This window comes from Hemitrygon akajei, chromosome 30 (assembly GCF_048418815.1).
Source record: "Hemitrygon akajei chromosome 30, sHemAka1.3, whole genome shotgun sequence".
In the NCBI taxonomy this organism is placed as follows: domain Eukaryota; kingdom Metazoa; phylum Chordata; class Chondrichthyes; order Myliobatiformes; family Dasyatidae; genus Hemitrygon; species Hemitrygon akajei.
In genome coordinates this window covers 37,026,632-37,051,371 of record NC_133153.1, presented here as the reverse complement: position 1 = coordinate 37,051,371, position 24,740 = coordinate 37,026,632, and the positions used below count along the sequence as shown (strand labels likewise).

General features: G+C 43.1%; 1 protein-coding gene across 2 annotated transcripts in view; it reads right to left on the bottom strand.

Annotated features, from left to right (window-relative positions):
- The window catches only part of itga11a (integrin, alpha 11a), a 195,205-nt gene that overhangs the window by 8,413 nt on the left and 162,052 nt on the right, over nt 1–24,740 (bottom strand). For both annotated transcript variants that reach the window (XM_073032614.1, XM_073032615.1), the window contains 4 exons: nt 14,019–14,129; nt 8,899–9,003; nt 8,050–8,163; nt 3,051–3,146 (listed from right to left, as the gene is read on the bottom strand). In XM_073032614.1, coding sequence (XP_072888715.1) covers nt 3,051–3,146; nt 8,050–8,163; nt 8,899–9,003; nt 14,019–14,129 — 426 coding nt within the window. The remainder of the gene's footprint in view (nt 1–3,050; nt 3,147–8,049; nt 8,164–8,898; nt 9,004–14,018; nt 14,130–24,740) is intronic.

Here is a 24,740-nt window from a genome sequence, read left to right as displayed (position 1 = left end):
GTGTTAGTGAGGAAGTAGTGAGGTGGGTTAATGTGTGGAGGTGTTGATCAGCCTGACAACTTAGGAGGAGTAACTTTTTCTGAGTCAATTTTTTTCCAGCTGGTCAGGCAGCATCTGTGGAGGGAAATAAATGTCGACATTTCAGGCCGAGATCCTTTGTGAGGACTGGAATGCCCAATGATATTTAAACTGTAAAATTGTGGGGGGGGGGGGGGGGTTTAGAAAATCGTTATTTTGGGAGGGATGTGCTCTCTGAAAACTTAGTTTCGACATAGGGGCTTGTTAGACAATAAAGAATTAATTGTGTGGCTTTAAAGCTAAAATCAACAGGGGGAGAATCCCCAGAGGTGGGTGAATGTTGTTCTCTATTTGGTGTTGGATCACCTGGACAATAGGTCAGACTGCTATATATTGATTACAGTTCAACACAATCAGATCCTCAGTTCTAATCAACAAGACCCAAAACCTGGACCTTGTACCTCCCTCTGCAACTGGATCCTTGACTTCCTCATCGGGAAACCACAGTCAGTGCAGATTGGAAGTGACATCACCTGCTCGCTGAACAACACTGGTGCACCTCTACGATGCGTGCTTAACCTACTACTCCACACCCGTGACTGTGTGGCTAGGCACAGCTCAAACACCATCTATAAATTTGCTGATGACACAGCTATTGTTGGCAGAATTTCAGATGGGGATGAGCAGGCGTACAGGAGTGAGATAGATCAGCTGGTTGAGTGGTATCACAACAATCTTGCTCTCAACGTCTGTAAAACCAAGGCTTGTGGACCTCAGGAAGGGGAAGTTGAAGGAAAACACACCAGTCCTCATCGAGGGATCAGAAGTGGAAAGGGCAAACAGTCTCAAGTCTCAGAAGATATATCCTGATGGGACTGTGGGAGGAAACTGTGGCACCTAGAGGAAATCCACATGGTCATGGGGAGAATGTAAATACTCATACAGACATCTTGTAGGCAGTGGTGGGAATAGAACCCCAAATGGTGACCGCTGGTGCTGTAAGGTGTTGTGTTACTATGCCACCCTGAAGTTAGTTGAAGAGTTCTGTTACATGTGACCTATTTTGAGGGAGCACTGCAATAGGAAATTCAGTCTGAGAGCAAGAATGTCAGAAATAGAGATCGTACATGACTCCTCAGCCTGCCTCCTGTTCCACCATTATTCCTACCCCCTTGATCTTCCAAGTCTGCCACTTTTCCTGCCTAATCCCCTTATCATGTGATTCTGTTCAGACCCAAAGTCCTAGCTCATCAACCTTGAATGTTCCCAGGTAATCTGCTTAAATGTCAGCTCTACCCTGGTTTCCTGTAATATGGGCACTGATTCATTGACTTGTACAATTGATACACAATTGGCTTGCCCATAAAAGGCAGAGATGGCAGGTTGGAGATATGTTTCTATCAAAGGAGGTGTAAGGTGCCCCTTCCCTCTGCTAGCCTGCAGGTCACCCTTGGGCAAGGTGTAGCACCTGCTTAATCCCCCGATCAGGGTCACGTGAAACCATGGTGGATGTTTGTCTGAGCAGCTAATTAAGCAACCACTGACGCTGGGCAGACAATCTCTGAAGAATATTGATAATGGCTGGGGTCAGCCGTCTTTTAAAGACACTGCCCAGAAGAAGACGATGGCAATCCACTTCTGCAGGAAAAATTGCCAAGAACTATCGCAGTCAAAAGACCAAGATCGCCCATGTCATATGACGCAGCACATAATGAAGATGATAGAAGACGGGGGTGGGCGGGTGGTAGTTGGTCGTATTCTTCCTGGAGATCAGTAACCAGTGGTGTTCTGCAGGGATCTGTTCTGTGACCCCTGCTCTTTGTGATTTTTATAAATGACTTGAATAAGGAAGTGGAAGGGTGAGTTAGTAAGTTTGCAGATGACACAAAGACTGGTGGAGTTCTGGATAGTGTCGAACGTTGACAGCATGTGGAGCTGGGCTGAGAAATGGCAGATGGAGTTCAATCCTGAAAAGTGTGAAGTGATTCGCTTTGGAAGGTCGAATTTGAAGGCAGATTACAGGGTTAATTGCAGAATTCTTAGCAGCGTGGAGTAACAGAGAGATTTTGGAGTTGATGTCCATAGATTCCTCAAAGTTGCTGTGCAAGTTGATAAGATTTTAAGGCATATGGGGTGTTGGGCTTCATTAGTAGGGGCAATGAGTATCAAGAGCCACAAAGTAAGCAGATCTGGTTAGATCATACTTGGAATATTGTGTTCAGTTCTAGTTGCCTCGTTGTAGGGAGGATGTGGAAGCTTTGGAGAGGATGCAGAGGAGATTTACCAGGATGCTCCTGGACCAGAGGACATATCTTATGAGGATTGATTGAGCAAATTAGGGGCTTTCTCTTTGGAGCAGGAGAGGAGACTCAATAAAGGTGTGCTTGATGATAAGAGGCATAGACTGAGTGCATAACCAGAATTTTTTCCCCCAGGATGGAAACGGCTAATACCAGAGAGTATAACTTTAAGGTGATTGAAGAATGTCAGAGGTAGTTTTTCTTTACACTGAGAGTGGTGGTGTTTGGAATACCCTGCCAGGGTGGTGGCAGAGGCAAATATATTAGGGACATTTAAGAAAGCTTTAGATAGGCATAAGGATGATAGAAAATGAAGGGCTACATAGGAGGGATGGGTTAGATTGATCTTGAGGTAGGTTAAAAGGCTGGCACAACATTGTGGGACAAAGGGCCTGTACTGTGCTGTGTACCTGAGTCTTTGGATTAGGATTGTCAACTCTATTACTTCCTGGAAGTTTACTTGCATAGCTTCCTTCCTTCATATTCCCCACCTCCAATCTTGTCCCTCCCTCACTGGTCATTCATCTCAGGGCAAGACAACAGGTTGACTGTTGGGAGAAGATGTGATTTTTCAGCTGCTGCTCAGATTATGCTTTTGGGTTTCCTGTTCTTTAGTTCATGTGGGGTTAGCAACCTTATTCTGCAGCCATGAGAACAGCCCCTTATGTCTCCTATGTTGAGAGATGGCCAATGCCAAAACGTGATGAGATGTCCCCAGGTGTGCCAACTCACATGTCGGATCCTGCCCGCCTCCTTTACAAACATGACCTTAGGCTCCTGAATGTCCAGTGTTGCCGTGGTGACAAGAAACAGTGACCCGAACCTGAGCTGGAAAACAAAAATATAGGAGTATAAATTCAATCGAGCATTTGACGGGGATGATTATTCTTTTCCCACTCATCCCTCCCCCAAACTCACTGCATGCACTCTAGCTCTTCTCCTCCCCCTCCCCTTCCAACTTCTGTTCCCTGGCCCTCATCTCCCACACTTAGAAATCAGAACCAGACAACATTTAACACACAAGAGCAACACGCAAACTGCTGGAGGAATCCAGTGAGGCAGGCACCAAATAGGCAGTCAATATTTGGGTCAAGACCCTTCATAAATATCTTGTGTCCAGATGAAGGGTCTTGACTAGAAATGTCTACATCATGGACCAAGACTTTGATCACCTGCTCTGATATGTGGGGTTCCTGATAAATTTTACAGGCAATCTTCAGTTATGTAAGTTTTCTATTCTTGAGAACCGTCCTGAAGCTGATATCTGCATCAGGCATAAATCTCCATTTTCTACAATTACCCATCTCATAGCACTCTACATAGACTGACCATAATTCCTTTATTTCACCCTCCCACTACCCTTAATTAAATATGTACATATTGTAACCAGTCATTAATAAATACAGAGAAAAGATTTATTATTAACAGCTTGAAAAATACTTTAAAATATATGGAAATATTTGCATAAAGTCAGATTTCCAATAAGTCAGGTCAGTCAATAAAACAGAAAATGATAGGCCAGTTAGACTGACTTCAGTGGTTGGAAAGATGTTGGGGTCCATTATTAAGGATGAGATTTTGGGGTTCTTGGAGACACATGATAAAACAGACCAAAGTCAGCATGGTTTCCTTAAGGGGAAATCTTGCCTGACAAATCTATTGGAATTCTTTGAGGGAATAATGGGCAGGATAGACAAAGGGGAGTCAGTGAATGTTGTTTACTTGGATTTTCTAAGGCTTTTGACAATGTGCCACACATGAGGATGCTAAACAAGTTAAGTGTCCATGGTATTACAGGAAAGATACTAGCATTTATTTATTTATTGAAATACAGTACAGAATAGGTCCTACTGGCCTTTTGAGCCATGATGCCCAGCAACCCCTGATTTAGCCATACTGTAGCCCAATTATGGGACAATTTATAATGACCAGTTATCCTACCAACCAGTACATCTTTGGACTATGGGAGAAGACTGGAACACCCAGAGGAAATCCATGCAGTCACAGGGGGAACATACAAACTCCTTATGGACAGTTGTACATTCAGAGATGCTCTTCTGCACGCCACTGTTGTAACGTGTGGTTATTTGAGTTACGTCGCTTCCTTGTCAGCTTGAACTAGTCTGACCATTCTCCCCTGACCTCTCTCATTAACAAGGAGTTCTTTTTACCCACAGAACTACCGCTCACCTTTTTTCCCCCCTCACCATTCTCAATAAACTCTAGAGCATGCTGTGCATGAAGATCCCAGGAGATCAGCAGTTCCTGAGATACTCAAACCACCCCATCTAGCACCAACAATTATTCCATAGTCAAAGACACTTAGACCACATTTCTTCCCAGTCTGATGTTAGGTCTGAACAACAACTGAACCTCTTGACCATGGCTGCGTGCATTTATGCATTGAGTTGCTGCCACATGATTGGCTAATTAGAAATGTATATTAACAAGCAGGTGTAGAGGTGTACCTAATACAGTGACCACTGAGTGTAAATGCAAACTCTTCTTCATGCTCTTCCCTTCAGACAGGAGAAGAGAAATGAGTAACAGAGAAGACTGCTGACACTCACACAGAGGACAGCAGTAAATTGGAAGTCAAAGAGTTTATTTTTAATGCACACTTTCCCTTTAAATAAATACCTCCATCAATTTAAGGGATCCACTGTTTTGCAAGCCAACTATTTCAGATGGCCTCTTAAAATAATCTCTAACATTTATTGTATGAAAAGTTGTCAATGTAACAGTGTCATCCAGAGGAGGAAATGAGAAACTCATATTGAATCGATTTGATAAGTTCCAACCTTTTCAGACTTCATGTCACAGCCGTATCTGAAGATCAGCATTTTTATCCGCAGATTTAAGGATGATTTCAAGCCTGTGGCTTTTGCGTGCTTTTCTCCCCCTTTCTTGGAAACTATTAATACATGGTTTTCAATAAAAAAAATGTTGCCTTACTTAGGATGAAGCAAGACTAAGGAATCTGGAATTTAAATGAAATCCAGATATCACTTACCCTTCTGAAATTATCCTGATGGAATATTGTGAAATCCTAATGTCTTAGTGTTTTGTAATTCAGAGAGGTGTGCATTCAGGTGGTTCTGAGGTCAGCTGGGACCTGGGGGGCAGCACTCGCACAAGTCACATTGCTGAGTTTTGGGTCAGTAACCTAAGATTGCAATGCTGAGGGAGTGCTGCATTGTCGTAGTGCGTAGATTTGTACAGCTCAGGAAGAGTCCCTTCAGCCCATAATGTCTGTGCCGAACACAATGCCTAATCACTTCTGTCTGCACTTGATTCACACTCCCCCATTCCCTGTATATTCATGCGTCTGTCTAAAATCCTCTTGCAGCCAATATTTTTTTCTGCTTTAACTATCAGCCAATATTCTCTCTCTGTACTCTCTCCGGTCCTGTTCACCCTGTACACATCAGACTTCCAATATAACTCGGAGTCCTGCCATGTGCAGAAGTTCGCTGATGACACGGCCATAGTGGGGTGTGTCAGGAATGGACAGGAGGAGGAGTATAGGAAACTGATACAGGACTTTGTGATATGGTGCAACTCAAACTACCTGCGTCGACTGTACTTCCTTAGAAGGTTGGCGTCATTCAATGTCTGTAGTGAGATGCTGAAGATGTTCTATAGGTCAGTTGTGGAGAGCGCCCTCTTCTTTGTGGTGGCGTGTTGGGGGAGGAAGCATTAAGAAGAGGGACGCCTCACGTCTTAATAAGCTGGTAAGGAAGGCGGGCTCTGTCGTGGGCAAAGTACTGGAGAGTTTAACATCGGTAGCTGAGCGAAGGGCGCTGAGTAGGCTACGGTCAATTATGGAAAACTCTGAACATCCTCTACATAGCACCATCCAGAGACAGAGAAGCAGTTTCAGCGACAGGTTACTATCGATGCAATGCTCCTCAGACAGGATGAAGAGGTCAATACTCCCCAATGCCATTAGGCTTTACAATTCAACCACCAGGACTTAAGAACTTTTTAAAAGCTATTATTAATGCTTTTTGAGATAGTGATTTAGATGCATATCATATTTTTTACTGAGTTAAGTATTGTATGTAATTAGTTTTGCTACAACAAGTGTATGGGACATTGGAAAAAAAGTTGAATTTTCCCATGGGGATGAATAAAGTATCTATCTATCTATCTATCTATCTATCAGCCCTGTCTGTACTTTCCGGGCATCCACCACTCTCTGTATAAAGTTATAAAAACTTACCCACACATCTTTAAACTACCTCCTTGCACCTATCTATCCAGTATTCACCACTTCTTCGCTTGGAGAATGATTCTGGCTCTCTACCCCATCTAAGCCTCTCATAATTTTATAAACATTTATAGGGTTTCCCCTCGACCTCTGACATTCCAGAGGAAACAATCCAAGTTGCCTGACCTCTCACTATAGCTAATACTCTCTAATCCTGGTAAACCGCTTGTGGAGCAACTGCACAGCCTCCACATCCTTTCTGTAATGGGATGACCACAAACGGTAGCGTGGTGGTTAGTGTGATGTTATTGCAGCTCAGGGTGTCGGACTCTGGTGTTCAGTTCTGGTGTCCTCTGTAAGGAGTTTCTACATCCTCCCTGTGGACTGCATGGGTTTCCTCCAGGTGCTCCAGTTCCTTCTCATAGTCCAAAGATGGTGAGTAGGTTAATTGGTCTTTGTAAGTTATCCTGTGATTAGGCTAGGGTTAAACCGGGGTTTGCTGGCAGTGCAGCTCAAAGTACCAGAAGGGCCTATTCTGCACTATTTCTCAATAAGTATCTGTCAATGGATAGAACAGGCAGCCTGCAATCGGATGGACAACAAAAGTCACGTCTCTGAAAATCTTGTTTTACGGTAAATGAAGCATCATGAAACTGTGGCCATTGTTATATTATAGGAACACCAAAAGCTCCCAAAACCACTAATATGATCAAGGTGCGATGCACAAGATGCTGGAGGGACTCAATAGGTCAGGCAGCATCTGTGAAGGGAAATGGACAGTCAACATTTCTGGTCTGAGCCAGATGAAGAATCTCGACTGTCCATTTCCATTCACAGATTCCGTCTGATCCATTGAGTTCCTCCAGCATCTTGTGTATTCCTCCAGATTCCAGCATCTGTCGTCTCTTATGTCTCCAGTGTAGTCACAGTAATTGTTTTACTGAAGCAGATTCAGATTTATTTATCACGGGTACATCGAAACATCAGTGAAAATGCATTGTTTGTGTTTAAAACCAGCAGGCCCAAGGATGAGCTGGGGCCAGCCCACAAGTGTTGGCATACATTCTGGCGCCAACATAGGATGCCCACAATGTTTAGCAGAACAACAAAAACAAAACAAACCCCTTTCCTACTCACCCACTCATACACACAGACAGATTTTGACCAAGACTCCAGGATAGCTCCTCTGTTCCTCCCCAGAATAGTGCCAAGGGGGTTACACCTTGCCAAAGGTTTGCTTAAGTTTTTTGTTTAAAAGCTGGTACGTCTGACAGTGTAGCAGTCCCACAGAACTACACCAAGGTTGTCAGCCTAACTCTCAATCCAAATCTCCCAGGTTAGGCTTGAACCCACATCTCTCCAATCCAGTGACAACACTTCTGCCCTGAGCCTGGTGGGGATTAATCTCTCAAGTAATCACCAATCAGATTCTCCCAACCCAAGAGACTAGGGTCAAACAATTTCCACTAATACAAGGTGACGCGTCGGCTGGTAGTCTGTTTCTCCAGATGCACTTACGCCCATGAGAGAATCAGTCAAGAGTCTTCCTGAAAGTTGAATGGTGTACTCTTCATTAGTTTTAAAATTCTTCACTTCACACATGAGGAGAGTGCATTTAGCATTGCTAGCATTCTGTTGGACAGAAAGCATTGAAAGTTAAAAAAGTGTTTGGTGAGGCTGAGAAACTGAGGAGCTGGTTGCAATAATGAAGTGTCGTTGATTTGAAATCAGTATCAGGTTTATTAACACTGACATAAACGACGGAATTTGTTATTTTCCAGCAGCAGTACCGTACAAAGTCAAAGCGTCGGAGAACGTGGGGAGATTTGATACTGGTGTTCTAAATTATGAGGGGTATAGATAGGATAAATATAAACAGGTTTTTTTCTGCTGAGGTTGGGTGAGACTAGAACTAGAGGTCATAGGTCAAGAGTGAAAGGTTAAATATTTAAGGGGAACATGAGGGGGGAGTCTTCTCCACCCAGAAGGTGTAACGGATATGGAAAGAGCTGTCAGTGGAACTGGTGGATGCAGGGTTGATTGTAATATTTAAGAGAAGTTTGGGTAAGTACATGGATGGGAAGGGTATGGGGGGCTATGGTTCAGGTGCCGGACAATGGGACTAGGCAAAATAGCAGTTTAGCATGGGACCGATGGGACCGGAAGGGCCTGTTTCTATGGTGTTCTATGATTCTAAAATAAACTCTGTGTAGGAAATAACGCATAGAAGGATTAGGAAGGAAAAAAATGTACGTACAGAATATTTCACTTACTAAATAGATAAAAGTCTGACTGAGATGAAAGGACCTGACTTCAAAACGCTTCACGTTAAAGTTTGGATTTCATGAAACAGTAAGCTTCCCTTACCAGCATCTCAACGTGCCTCAGGTCCTCTGCGAAAGTTTTTCGTCCAGGGAGCTGCCAGTATCGGGCTTCTGAATGACTGGTCACGAGGCACTGGATCTCATCTCCCTGCAGCAGGAAGGAAGGTGCACATCAAGCTATTGGCATCAACACACAGTCATGGGAGAGTCGGCACCAGCACGGACCTTATGGGCCAAAGGGCCTGTTTCCTGAGATGGCTGCATCTCATAAGAATGCCATGTCCATGCTGAGGTCATGCAGGCTTTTTATAAACAGACAACACAGTTATGTAACTCTATTCATCTAACACTTTATTAAGCACCATGATATTTTCACTACATTACGGGTTCTGAAGAAATGGCATTTATCAGCATGGCAGCATAGCAGTTAGGACAATCACTTGACACCACCAGCGATCACCAATCAGGGTTCGATTCCTGCCACTGTCTGTAAGGAGTTTGTATCTTCTCCTTGTGACCATGTCAGTTTTCTCCGGGTGCTCCGGCTTCCTCCCACATTTCAAAGCCACAGGGGTTAGGGTTAATGAGTTGTGGGCATGCTGTGTTGGTGCTGGATGCACACAATTACTTGCAGGTAGCCATGAGACTATCAGACATATGAGCAGAATTAGCCACTTGGCCCATCAAACCTGCTCTGCCATTCCATCATGGCTGATTTATTATCCCCTTCAACTCCATTCTCCTGCCTTCTCCTTGCAACCTTTGACTCCCTGACTAATCAAGAATCTTTCAAATTCTGCTTTAGATATATTCAATGACTTGGCCTCCACAGCCGTCTGTGGCAATGAATTCCACAGATTCATCACCCTCTCGCTAAAGAAATTTCTCCTAATTTCTGTTCTAAATGGACATCCCTCTATTCTGTGGCTGTGCCCTCTGGTCCTAGACTCATTCACTATGGGAAACAACCTCTCCACATCCACTCTGTCTTGACCTTTCAATGTACAATAGGTTTCAATGAAATCCCTCCCTCATTCTTCTAAACTCCACTGAGTATAGGTCCAGAGCCATCAAACGCTCCTCATACAATTAACCATTTTATTCATGGAATCATTCTTGTGGATCTCCTCTGGACGCTCTCCAATGCTAGCACATCTTTTCTTAGATAAGAGGCCCCGAACCACTCACAATACTCCAAGTGTGGTTTGACCAATGCCTTATAAACATCCTCGCTCTTATCTTCTAATTGTCTTGAAATGAATGCTAACATTGCATTTGCCTTCCTTACCACTGACTCAATCTGCAAATTAACCTTTGGGGAATCCTGTACAAGGACTCCCAAGTCCCTGTGCACCTCAAATATTTGAATTTTCTCTCCATTTAAAAAATAGTCTTCCTTCTACCAAAGTGTGTGCAATACACTTCCCTACACTATATTTCATCTGCCATTTTTTGCCCATTCTCCCAATCTATCCAAGTCCTTCTACAGACTTACTTCTTCCTCAACACTACCTGCTATTCCATCTATCTTTGTATTGTCTGCAAACTTGGCCATAATGCTATCAATTCCGTCATCCAAATTATTAACCTATTATGTGAAAAGAAGTGGTCCCAATACTCTGTGGAATACCACTTGTCACCAGCAGCCAACCAGAATAGGCCCCGTTTATTCCAACTCTTCGTCTCCTGCCAGTCAGCCAATCTTCTATTTATGCCAGTGATTTTCCTATATCTTGTTAAGCAGCCTCATGTGTGGCAGCTTGTCAAAGGCCTTCTGAAGATCCAAGTAAACAACATCCACTGACTCTCATTTGTCTATCTGCCTGTTATTCCCCAAAGAATACCAACAGATTTGTCCCTTAAGGGAATAATGCTGACGTTGGCCTACTTTTTATTGTATCTCCAAGTACCCAGAAACCTCAGCCTTAATAATGGACTCCAACCACTGAAGTCAGATGAACTGGCCTATAATTTCCTTTTTTCTGCCTCTCTCCCTTCTTAAAAAGTGGAGGATCATTTGCAATTTTCCAGTCCTCCAAAACTATTCCAGAATCTAGTGATTCTTGGAAGACCATTACTAATGCCTCCACAATCTCTTCAGCTACCTCATTCAGAACCCTGAGGTGTAGTCTATATGGTCCAGGTGGCTTATCTATCTTTAGACCTTTGAGCTTCCCAAGCAACTTCACCTTAATAGTAGCAACTACACTCACTTCAGCTCCCTGAATCTCTCAAATTTCTGGCATACTGCTAATGTCTTCCACTGTGAAGAATGATGCAAAATATGTATTAAGTTTGTCTGTCATTTCTCTGATCCCCCCCCCATTACTACCTCTCCAGTGTCATTTTCCAGCAGTCCAGTATCTATTCTTGCCTCCCTTTTACTCCTTATATAACCGAAAAAACTTTTAGTATCCTCTTTGATATTATTGGCTAGCTAACCTTCGTACGTCATCTTTTCCCTCGTTATTTTTTTTAGTTGCTTTCTGTTGGTTTTTAAAAGCTTCCCAATCCTGTAACTTCCCATTAAATTTTGCTATATCATTTGCCCTCTATTTTGCTTTTATGCTGCTTTTGACTTCCTTTGTCAGACATAGCTGCCTCATACTTCCTTTAGAAGACTCCTTTATCTTTGGGATGCATCTATCCTGCATCTTCAAATTGCCTCCAGAAACTCCAGCATTGCTGTTCTGCTGTCATCTCTGCTTGTGTGCCCTTATAATCAGTTTTGACCAGCTTCTCTCTCATGCCTCTGTAATTCACTTTAATCCATTGTAATGCTGATACATCTCACTTTATCTTTTTCCTCTCAAACTGCAGGGTGAATTCTATCATACGATGATCACTGGCTCCTAAGAGTTCCTTTACCTTAAGCTCCCTAATCAAATCTGGTTCACTACACAGCACCCAATCCTGAATTGCCTTTCCTCTAGTGGGCTCAACCACAAGCTACTCTAAAAAACCATCTCTTATGCATTCTACAAATTCCCTCTTTTGTGATCCAGCACTACCTTGATTTCCCCATCGATGTTTCAATTTATATGCGACAAATAAAGCCTATCTTTAAAAAAATAAAATCCTGCACCTGAATAACTGTCAGTAGCTGAAGCAGAACTGTGATCTTATCGGTGGTACTCTGGAAAGGATCTGAGTAGTTTTGTGCCATGGGTGCTTGCCCATTGTCAGTTGCATTGAGAGATTCTCACATAGTCTTTCCAATTCGCCATTCTGGGCAGAAACTGAACTCAAAGCCCGGAGGTACAAACTACCCAATTTCAGCAGTTCAGTGCCCTGCTAACTCCTGTAGCTTGTTCAATTTATCCACAGACTAATCCAACCAGACAAGGGGCTGGGAAGACTCTTTGTTTGAGTTCCAGAGGCAGCATGGCAGCACGGTTAGCTGAACACTTCACAGTGCCAGCTGTAAGATCAGGGTTTGATTCCTGCCACTGTCTGTAAGGAGCAATACACACCTTGTGCTGGTAGAGCTCAGCAGGTGAGGCTGCATCTCTTGATGGGTATAAACAGTTGATGTTTCGGGCCAAGAGCTGTCAGTCCTGATGAAGGGGCCCAGACCAAAACGTCGACTGTTTATTCCCATCCACAGGTGCTGCCTGATCTGCTGAGTTTCTCCAGCACATTGTGTGTATTGCTCCAGATTTCCAGCATCTGCGGTACCTCTTGTCCGTAAGGAGTTTGTATTTTCTGCCCACAACCACATGGGTTTCCTCTGGGTGCTCCGGTTTCCTCCCAAATTCCAAAGACATATGACTAGGGTTAGTGAGTTGTGGGCATGCCATGTTGACACTGGACGTGTGGTGACTCAGCACATTCTTTGCGATTTGATGCAAATGACGCATTTCATTGTATGTTTTGATATACATGTGATAAATAAAGCTGAAGCCAACAGCTAGTGATACCACCGTGTTATGGATCTGAAGAGAGGATGGGATTGGTAAGAGTCTGATGGCACTTTGATCTTGGAACTTACATCAGTGAATTGATCTCTTCTGGAAATAGAACACCAGCTTGACAAGAGAAAGACAAAAAATTCAAATGCTTTTAAATTTGAGACTAGAATACAGATTCTTATGTGGGGGAAAGGCAGATAACTAAAGAAAATATTTATTTGTATCAAGTGAGAGTTATAACTTTGGAATCCATTCAGTGATAAAAATCAAGATTGTTCCCTGGAAAGGGAAAGTTCCAAACAAAGCTAGTCCTATGGAGGATGCCGCTAACGTGGACCTTCCAGGAAGAAAGACTGGCTTCTGTGCTGTAAATAAATATTATCTTTATTTGCCACATGTATATCAAAACATACAGTGAATTGTCTTGGACGCTTCCTTTGTGATCACAAAACCCTGTTGGACGTTGATTGCTGTTGCCCTGCTTCCCACATGTGGTGGTGAAACAGGCAGCGAGGCAGCAGTGTTGCCTCGGTTGTAGCTAGGATAGGCCTCAGTCCTCAGGTTAATGTTTTAGCGTGGAGTCCAGGCTGGGTTAGGGGTGGCCTCTCCCATCAGTGCTGCCCTCCAGTGTTGGATTAGTGGAATTACAGGATGGACTGCTGGGAGCCATCAATTTACGGGACTTGTCGCTCAGGGACTTGGACTAAAAATGTGTTTTCTTATGTGACTATGTTCATTTTTTCCCCCCCTTTTATCATTATTTTGGATACACGTGTATGTTTTTGCACTTTTGGCCCCAGAGGAACACCGTCTCATTTGGCTGCATCCAAGTGTGGTTTGAATGACAATTAAACTTGATTTGAATTGAAACGTGACACATCTGTTGAGGACGTACACATTTCACCACACCAGTTGTGTCACACTTCTGGCACCAACATAGCATGCCCACAACTTACTGACCCGGACTGTACATCTTTGGAATATGGCAGGAAACTGGAGCACCTGGATGATGCCCACATGGTCACGTGAAGAATGTATAAACTCCTTACAAACAGCAATGGGAACCGAACCCTGAACTCACTCCCTCCAGGAGAGAATCGCCTCTCTCTGAAGTAGATTCTTTAACTCACAGGAATCCCTCCGTTTCACTCCAGTCCTCCTGCCATTTACAAGCTCCCAAACCACACATCAACAACTTTGCTAATATGTCCCTGCCAGCTCACACATCCGGTGTCCCCAGGCTTGTACTCACCAGAATGGTGGAGTTGTTCAGGATCAGGAGACGGTTGTTACCTTTGGTTGCCGTGGGAATGGTCACCCTGATCACCAGGTGTCCAATGGTGAATTGGCCCAGATTCTGGAACTGAAATGTAATTGATAGAGGAATGTGAGAACCAATAGGAAGACAGAGAGATCAATTTGCCCCTCCCCCATCCACCAACCATATGAGCAGAATTAGGCCATTCAGCTCAACAAGTCTGCTCCACCTTTCAATTATGGCTGATTATTTATAAGAGATACAGCACTGTAACAAGCTCTTCTGGTCCAATGAGCTTGCGGCACACAATTACACACATGACCAATAAACAGGCACATCTTTGGAACGTGGGAGGAGACTGGAGCACCTGGAAGAAACCCATGCCATTATGGGGGAGAATGTACATAGGGGTCACTGGCGCTGTAATAGTGTTACGCTAACTACTACGCTACCGTGCTGTCCCCAAGATGAGGGGGATTCATTTCCCCTTCAAACTCTTTCTCCTACCTTCTCCCCATAACTTTTGACACCCTTACTAATCAAGAACCTATCAACCTCCTCCTTAAATATACCCAATGGCTTGTTCTCCACAGCTGTCTGTGGCAATGAATTCCACAGATTCACCACCCTCTGGCTGAAGAAATTCCTTCCCATCTTAGTTCTAAAGGGACATCTTAGAAGGATCTCAGAGAAGATTAAAAGGTTGGCACAACATTTTGGGCCGAAGGGCTTGTACTGTTCTATGCTATCTGCTCCACTTTCTAAATAATAACTATAATGAATCCCTGTGTAAGAAACAACACTTGAAAAGTAAATGACAGGTTATACAGCTTTTTGAGGATGTGATAAGCCCTGTATCACATCAGCTGGACTCTCAGAGCAGTAGTGGGACAGTGCAGCACAGCACGATTAGAAATGTCCTCTCTCAGGCAGGACGTTAAAGCAAAGCTCACAGGATCTCACAGCACTTGAAGCAGGTTTGGAAGTCTACGTGACTGTGGTAGTGAATAGCGAGAAGCTGGTAAGGATGTAGTCAAAGATAAACGTGAACTTGATTTGTCACATGTGCGTTGAAATACACAGTGAAATGTGTCATTTACATCAAGTCAAACCTGTGAGGAACAAACTGGAGGCAGCCCACAATGACTCCCTGCTTCTGGCACTAATATAACACGTCCACAACTCACTAACCCTAACCTGTACGCCTTTGGACTGTGGGAAGAAACTGGAGCACCCGGAGTAAACCCACACAATCGTGGGGAGACCGTACAAATTCCTTAAGGGCAGTGGCAAGAATTGAACCCTGTCGGTGAAAGCTGGTGTTGTAAAGCGATACACTAACCATTTGACTGCCATGCCGTACTGTACTGAACCAAAGAGTTCAGTCCTTTCTTTTTGAGGAACAGCAGTGAAGGGCGGTGAATTGGGTAATACATATCCCTGAGCCAATATAGAAACAGCTTGTCTTTTCACTGCCAAGCTGTGTGAAACTGACTGCTGTATTATACTGGCACAAAAGTGACAGCACTTCCAAATAAGTTAATTGGCTGTAAATAATTTTGGAACATCCTGAGATCACGGGAGTTCCTGTGATGTGAGTAACACACACAAAATGCTGGAGAAACTGAGCAGGTCAGGCAACATCTATGGAGAAGAACAAACAGACAATGTTTTGGACCAAGACCCTTCATGAGGACTGGAAAGAAGCCAGAAGAAGGTGGGAGGGGAGGGGAAAGAATACAAGCTGTTAGGTGATAGGTGGGATGAGGTGAGGGGCAAGGTGGGTGAGTGCAGGAGGGAGGATGATGCAAGAAGCTGGGAAGTGATAGGTGGAAAAGAACCAATCTTATAGGAGAGGAGAGTGGACCATGGGAGAAGGGGAAGGAGGATGGGTACCAGAGGGCAGTGATATACAGTACAGTTGAAGGGAAGAGAATGGGTTAAAGGGGAGCTGATTTGGGGAATGGAGCAAGAGAGAGGTGGGGATGGGTGGAAAATTACTGGAAGTTAGAGAATTCAATGTTCATACCATCAGGTTGGAGGCTAAGCAGACAGAATATGAGGTATTACTCTTCCAACTTGAGAACAGCCTCATCCTGGCAGTAGAGGAGACCTTGGACTGACACGTTGGAATGAGAATGGGGATTGGTGATAAAATGGGTCGCAACAAGAAATCCCACCCACTGTGATTGACAGAGCGAAGGTGCTTGATGAAACTACCCTCCTTATCTATGTTGGGTCTCACAAATGGAGAGGAGGCTGTAGCGAGAGCACTGGGTACAGGAGACAGCCCTGACAGACTTGCAGGTGAAGTGTTGCCTTTGCTGGAAGGACTGCTAACTGCGGCCCTGATTCGTGGTGAGGGAGGAGGTGTGGAGGCAGGTCTAGCACTTGTCTTGCTGGCAGGGGTAGGTGGGGGGAGATCACTGGGGAAGGACAAATGGACAAGGGAGTGAGGGTACATTAGCGTTCAGATCTTCAGCAGTTGCAGAGATGCACAGCGATTGCGGAGCTCTGGATTCTAGTACAGGGGTTCCCAACCTTTCTTATGCCATGGACCAATACCATTAAGCAAGGTGTCCATGCACCTCAGGTTGGGAAGCCCTGCTTGTGATTTGTACTTGACACACTTTGTCTGAGAATAATCTTCTGAGTTCCTGGAATTCACGAACAGCAATAGGGTTAAATTCACTGAATACCATTTGTGCTACCAATGCCTCCAGATGCAAAATACATTATGTTATTTAATACATAAAGAAATCTGTTATCATAATTACTGAAATACATTGATTTTAAATTGTTTAAAAATTCTTAGATGAAATATGACTTCTGATCTAAGTACAGCGATTAATCATTGCAAGCTGGAGGCTCCAAAATCCATTCCGATCCCTACAGTCCCTCAATATAACATTTCTATCAAAGCACCTCCACAGCCTCTGCCAACATTTCCAAGCCAGCTCTTTGGGAATATACTGTGGAAATTCCATTCAAATTTTTCATAATACGTTGCTTGAATTCCTGGACGGGGACAATCAGTTGCAAATGTTGCACCAGTTTGTCTTCATTCCCACTTGAACTGTTCAGGAGATGGTGCCAGGATTCTCACACAGGGAATGTGGCTGGAAATTCCTCATAAATCCTTGGGGTGTCACTGCCCCAGATCACGGCTTTGTAGGACCTGGCACCCAGCACTCATCTGGACCCCCTGACCCTACAGCTCCTACTCATTCCATTAAGGAGTAAAGTGACACACACTGAGAATATTTATGTTGCATGTGAATAATGACTGCAAGATGTTGACCCTGCAGTTCTGAATTCTAGCAAGATGTTCTGATCCTGGACGCAAGTTTAAAAGTCCAGTAAACCCCCGCCCCCCCAATCCTCGCACCCAAGGTCACGGTGGTCAGTGCAAGTCCAGAAGTTGAGGCCCAAAGGTCAAACCCAGTGAAGCCCAGAGGGCAAAGATGAAGGTCAAGGTCAAGTGCATGGCAGGTACAGAGGTAGAAGCCTGAATATTGTAGACCAAAGTTAGAGGCCCAAAGATGTCACGTGGGTGTGGAAGAGTCACAAGCCTGGGTTACCAGGGTTGGAGATCTGTGCAAATCGGAAGTCGAGTTCCAAAGGTGCAACTGGTAATCAGCGAATGCTGGGGTGAAGTTTGGAGTTGGAGGCTTGATGCCTACAAGTCTGAGAATCTAAGCACAAGAACGGGAGATGGCTTGTCCTGGAATTTGAGGCCTGTTTGTGTGCGTGAGTAGGTGGGAGGGAGGAAAGTTGGCTTGAATTGCTGTCGTTGACTTGTCTTACTGTTATTGATGTTCTTCTGAATATTGTGGGCATGGGACTGTTGGCGCCAGAATGTGAGGCAACACGTGCAAGTTGCCCCAGCACAGCATTGGGTGCAAATTTCACTGTATTTTTTGATGTACATACATGTGATAAATAAATCTGAATTTAATTGATCATGTTAAGCATGCTAATCTGCCCATTCTCTTCCAGACACACTGCCCCACTATTGTATATTTAATATTTCAGTAATATTTGAGTAATACTGTAAACATACTGTATTGTTTGACTAAGCATTCTTTGTTGTTTACATAATTAATTATGGGTTGTATGTAGAAGTACGTGAATTGCATATGTCATCATATACGAGTTATTTCTGGGCTCCATTATTTTCCTTTCAATTAACTTCTGGATTTACAAACCATAACAGTGGCAATGAGGAAGTTTAAAGTGAACATGAGATGACTAAATACCTGCTCAAGCACAGCACATTTTTTTTTGCAAAGTAAGAGAGAAACATTCAGGTTTAAAAAAAAGTGCAGCACATTTTTTTTTCCACTTCAGAAGGGGAGAAAGAGATGTTCAAGTTAAAAAAGGCAGAAAATGGATGAAATTTATGGGTTTATAAACAGTGAGTACTGGGCGATGATGATAATAATAATAATAATTGTAAATTAAAAATAAAACAGAAATGGCTGGCTGCATCAGAAAGGTAGATACATTCAATTGCACAAAGATAACTGGATGATGTATACTGAGCAAATTGAGCAGTATTTTAAAGCAGATGGAATTGCCAATGAAAAGCGAGTGCCAGTTTTGTTGAGTGCAATAGGTGAAAGAGCATATAGTTTGCTAGAAGTTTGACTGCTCCAACCAAACCAGATGAACTAAGCTTTGCTGATACCGTGAAAATAATGCAGGAGCATTTAGATCCAAAACTATTGTTGGTTGCAGAATGCTTTAGGTACCAAACGCAGAATCAAAAGGAAGGGGAGTCCATTTCAGCACATGCGGCTGAATTGAAGAGATTACCTGAGCATTGCCAGTTCAGTGATGGGCACTGAAAGATCATTTAGTTTGTGGAACCTTGCAAGAAGGCATTCAAAAACAGTTCCAAACTGAAGCACAACTCACATTTTAAAGAGCAGTTGAAATTGATGTATCAATGGAAACAGTAGCCAGCGATACAATTGAGTTGCAGTCAGGAATGAAAGTGGGTGTGAACAAAATTGTAATGTCTAAACAGAAACTAGTCTGGCCTGGCCATACATATCGTGGTACTGTTGTGGAAGGGGCTCACATACACCAGTCCAATTCACGTTTAATGGTGACATTTGCAGAAAATGCAACAAAGTAGGACACATACAAAGAGCATGTAAGGCTGGCAAAAATAAATGGGTTGCACAGGCAGGAGAAAAAGATAAAAAGTGAAGTTCCAGTTTCAAAAGAGCACTAATCTGCATACTGTTGGTGAGCATTCAGAGGATGATTTTTCTGAGAGTTAATGAGAGTCGCACAGTGTTGAAATGTGCAGTGTGAAAACTAACAATAGACAAGCAATGTGGCTTACACCAGAAGTGAACAATGAATTAATTAAAATGGAATTGGATACTCGTTCAGCTGTTCCAGTCTTTCCACAAAATGAGTTTGAATGGCTTTTCAATGATACTGAACTGAAGCCTGCAGATATCCAACTAAGAACTTACACTGGAGAAAAGGTAACTCCCATGGGAATGGCATTCATAACTGTGAAATACAACGACCAACAAGCCACATTGGGTTTGTATGTAGTAAAAATAATAGGGCCAGCGTTGTGGGACCATGACTGACTGGAACAACTTCAACTTGATTGAAGAACCATCCACCATTTGCATGCCACATCCTCTGCAATAGAGTCAACTGAAAGTGAATTAAGAAAGGTACTGGATGATGCCAGAACAGTGTTCAAGGTTAGCACTGGAAAACTCAAACATTTCAAGGGTAAAATACTATACATATATAGTATATGTATATTACAAATCCATATATCATATACCATCTGTGATAAAGTAGCCAGTGAACTAGATCGTATGAAGGTTGAATGAATTCTTTCCAAATTTGACTGGAGTCCATGGTCAATGCCAGTGATCCCAGTAGCAAAGCAGAATCGGTCTGTCAGGATCTGCGGTGATTTTAAGGTCACCATCAACCCAGTACTGAAAATAGATCAATACCCTCTGCCCGGGGTAGAGGAGATCTTTGCAAACCTTTCTGGAGGGAAACACTTAAGCAAAGTGGACTTAGCTAAGGCTTACCTACAGATGGAGAATGAAGAAGAGTCCAAAGTGTTACTCATGATAAACACTCACAAAGGGCTTTACCGCTATAATAGGCTTATTTTTGGAGTAACGTCTGCATATGTACTGTGGTAGAAAGTTAAGGACCAGCTGTGGCAAGGCTGCCCAGACACTCAGTGTTCCCCAAATGACATCAGTGTCACCAGTGAGGATGACAAGAGTTATCTCCAAAATCTCAAGATAGCATTAAAAAGATTAGAAGATTATTGGCCCAGAACACTGCACAACAAGTGTGAATTCTTTAAACCAAGCATCAGTCACTGTGGTCACACCATTGACACACAAGCATTACACAAATGAGCTGAGAAAATTCAAGAAGTGGTGGATACCCCAAGGCCAAAGGACATGTCATAGTTGCGTCCTTTTTAGGATTTGTCAAATACTATAACAGGTTCTTCCCAAAATTGGCTGCTGTGCTCCAGCCATTATTGCAGATCGAGAACAAATGGCCGTGGACAAAGCAGAGTGAGGTGGCTTTCTAAATGGTAAAGAAAATGGTGACACCAGACACTGTACTCACACATTATAATTCTCATTGTCCTTTGAAGCTTGCCTGTGACATCTCACCTTATGGTATAGGTGCAGTCATGTCATGTTATGAGTGACAGAAGTGAACACCCTAAAGCCTTTGCATCACATTCCCTTATCGCTATAGGAAAAATTACACACAGATTGACAGAGTGGCCTCGAGTCTGGTTTGGAGTGTAAAACATCTTAACCAGTACTTGTATGGAAGAGGCTTTACCCTCATTACTGATTATTAATCACTGGTGTCCATTTTCAATCCACAGAAGCACGTCCCTCTAAAAGCAGCAGCACGAATGCAGAGATGGGCTCTTTTTCTTGGTGGACACAATCACAAGATCAAATCCAAGAGGATGACTAGTCATGGAAATGCTGAGGGATTGTCCTGTTTATCCTTGGAAAAGGAAAGAGCTGAAAAATTTACAAAAGAGGACACTTCTCTTGACGTATTCTCCCTAATGCAAATCAAAAGGTCTCCCTATTACAGCAGAAATAATCCAAAAGGAACGAGAAGAGACCCCACGCTGTCTCAGGAATACGTGGCAACACAAAATAACTGGAATGTGCAGCAGAATTCCAGTTCCCCCCTTTTTACCAATGCCTGGATGAACTTGCCTTTGATGGGGGTTGCCTTATGTGGGGATTGAGAGTTGCTGTACCATTCAAGCTGGGAGCTAAAGTGTTGGAGGAGCTAGATGTTGGTCATCAAGGCATGGTCAAAGTAAAAGCATTGGCTCCAAGCATTCTCTGGTGGCCTGGGATCGATCAGCAGATCGGGCAGCTTGCCATGCACTGGTTGGGATGCCAGCGTATCCAGAAGAATGGTATCCAGAACTGTTAGGACCACTTCCTGCAGTCCCAGAGCCAACTCCCACACCACCACAGAGGATGCCCCAGAACCTGAGACTATTTCACAGCCACGTCTCTCCTGCCAAATAGAGTGAAAGATGTTATCCCACAAGAGAAAGAAATCCTCCACAGTGAATAAATCGTTAGGCCTGAATGGGACAATTAAAAAATTAGTATGCTGTATAGTAGTAGTATTATACTGTGCAGTCGAGATGCATTCTATATTGAGTTGAAGTGTATAGCTAAGCAGGGAGGAGTGTTGTGAATTTAACATCTCAGTAATATTGTAAATATATTGTTTGATTAAGCATTCTTTGTTTATATAATTCATGACGGGTTATATGTAAATGTACATGAATGGCATATGTTATTACGTCACCACGTTTATGTGCGCACCTCACTGAAGTAAAAAATGAAAGGTACACGAGTTACCCCTGGGGCTCCTGAGTTTCTCTTTTGATTAATTTCTGGAGTTGCAAAACATAATGCCTACCCATCCTGCAATGGCCAGCGTTGAAATTGGAATTAAAAACAGGAATTGCTAGAAATACTCCGCATCAGTGCATCAGCCTGGAATGATAAGTCTATTTCTCTCCTCACAGATGCTGACTGACCTGCTGAGAATCTCCAGCCCTTGACTTGAGCCTTATAAATAGCCATAGATGAGGAGTCCTGATGAAGGCTCCCAGCCCGAAACGTCGACTGTTCATTCCCCTCCACAGATGTTGCCTGTCTTGCCAAGTTCCTTCAGATCCTCCCTATGTTACTCCAGATATCCAGCATCTGCATTGTCTTGTGTCTCCATTCTGCTCCTGATTTGTTTTTGGAACACTTCCCATTCTTTCAAACAAGATTCAGAGGTTCGTATCAAAGAACACCTTCAGCAAATCCATTGCTCATTAACACAAGAGATTCTGCAGATGCTGGATATTTAGAGAAACACACACAAAACCTACTGAGGAACTCAGTAAGTCAGGTAGCTTCTTTGGAGGGGAATAAACAGCCGACGTTTCAGGATGAGATCCTTCATCGGGATTAGAAAGGAAGGGGAAAGAAGCTGGAATAAGAAGATGGGAGGGGGAGGAGTACAAGCTGGCAGGTGATAGGTGAAACCAGATGGGGGGGGGGGATGATGTTGGAAGCTGGGAGTAGATAAGTGGAAGAGGTAAAGGACAGAGGACAGTGGGCCATAGGGGAGAAGGAAGGAGGGACACCACAGGAAAGAAGAGAAAGGGTAAAAAGGGAGCCAGAATGAGGAATTGAAAAAGAGAGAAGCAGGTGGGGGGTGGGTGGGTGAGAAATTACCTGAAGTTAGAGAAAATAATGTTCATATTGTCAGGTTGGAGGCTACCCAAACAGAACATGAGATGTTTCTCCTCCAACCTGAGAGTGACCTCATTGTGCCACTACTCATACCCCTGGAGGAGAGCGAGAGACCGTTCAGTTAGTTCCACTCTGCTGCCCATTGCTAACGAGGGCTTCCTTTCAATGCAACTTCTCGTTTGACTCAAAATGAACTACATTTAAACTCAGTGTGTTTCTCACCTAACCTTTCCAGGATCTACAAGTTATGAAATTCCTTATCTATGTCTTTATGTTAATAATATAAAAAGGTGAATAATTCTGATAAGATTCTGTGAAGGCATTAGTGCTCTATTAGGTCAGAAAAATAAATTAGAATGCTATAGATTTTCAGTCAGTCTGATGTTTTTCCATTTTTGGCAGTATGAAAGAATGCAATATATCTATAGACATAATTTATTCAACGTGCAATAGGAAATTATTTAAAGGTTGTGAATCTATCTGAAGATTGCAGGGTCTGCAATAATTTTAGACACATTCCATGATATGTGTGTGTACCACATATCTGAGTGAGTGCACATGTTCAAAGTTTGAAGTAACTTTATTATCAAAGTTTATATATGCCACCATATACAACCCTGAGATTCATTTTCTTGTGGACATATTCAATAAGTTCATAATAGAATCAATGAAAGATCGCACCAACTTGGGCATTCAACCAGTGTGCAAAAGACAACAAACTGTGCAAATACAAAAAGAAAAGAAGTAATAATTAAATAAATAAATAAGCAAGCAAGCAATAAATCTCAAGAACATGAGATCAAGTTCTTGAAAGTGAGTCCATAGGTTGTGGGAACATTTTTAAAGTTATCCCCATTGGTTCAAGAGCCTGATGGTTGTGTTATATTCAAACAGGCCCTTCAGCAGACCAAAGTGCTCATTTAAGGTAATCCCATTAAATCCCACATCCCTCTAAATCGTTCCCATCCATGTACCTGTCCAAATATCTTTTAAACTTTGTAATTGTACCTGCCTCAACCACTTTGTCTGATAGCTCATTCCATATATGGACTACCCGCTGAGTGAAAATATTGACCCTCCTCACTCTCTTCCCTCTAAGCTCTTGATATCCTAAACCTCGGGAATAAAAACATTCACTCTATCTATGCTCCTCATGATTTTATAACCTCTATAAGGTCACCTCTCAGTCTCCTACTCTCCAAAGAATAAAGTCCAAGCCCGCCCAACCCCTCCCTATAACCGAGACATTGAGTCCTGGCAACATTCCAGTAAATGGCCCTTTCCAAAAGGTTCTTTCTGAAAAGGGCTTTAGGGCTACTAAAACAGAAATTCATATCCAGGCAGTAATCTGATCAATCATTCTAGTTAGCCCTCCTACCCCCCTACCTATTACCCATATCTGTACTGTACACTTTAAACCACTTTTTATAATGATATTTACGATGTAAATACATGCAAATGTTTATATATTTATGCACGTTTTCCATTTCTGTACTTGAACCAGATTTTTATATGATTCTTTATAATTGTTGAATTTTTTTTTTGTTGTGCCACGCCAACACACCACAGCAAATTCCTAATACAGGTAAATGTATATGATGAATAGAGTTGATTCTCGATCCCTGAAATGTCATTTTTATTAAGGAAAGGCTGACCACAAGGAAGGCTGCAGTACAGACTGAACTGCTCGATTCTGAGGCAGCGAGAGCCTCTGACGATCGAAAACCTGATGAGGGATAGGCAGAACTCTTATGCCAGCCCAGATCCATTCAAGCTGTTCCTGCTTGGCTGCTCACTACCTAAGTGGGTCCCTACCTTGCTCTGGTACAGGAGAGGACTGGGTTACCGGATAAGCACTGTATGCAGACTCTACTCCAGTGTTAAAGGCCAGACCCAT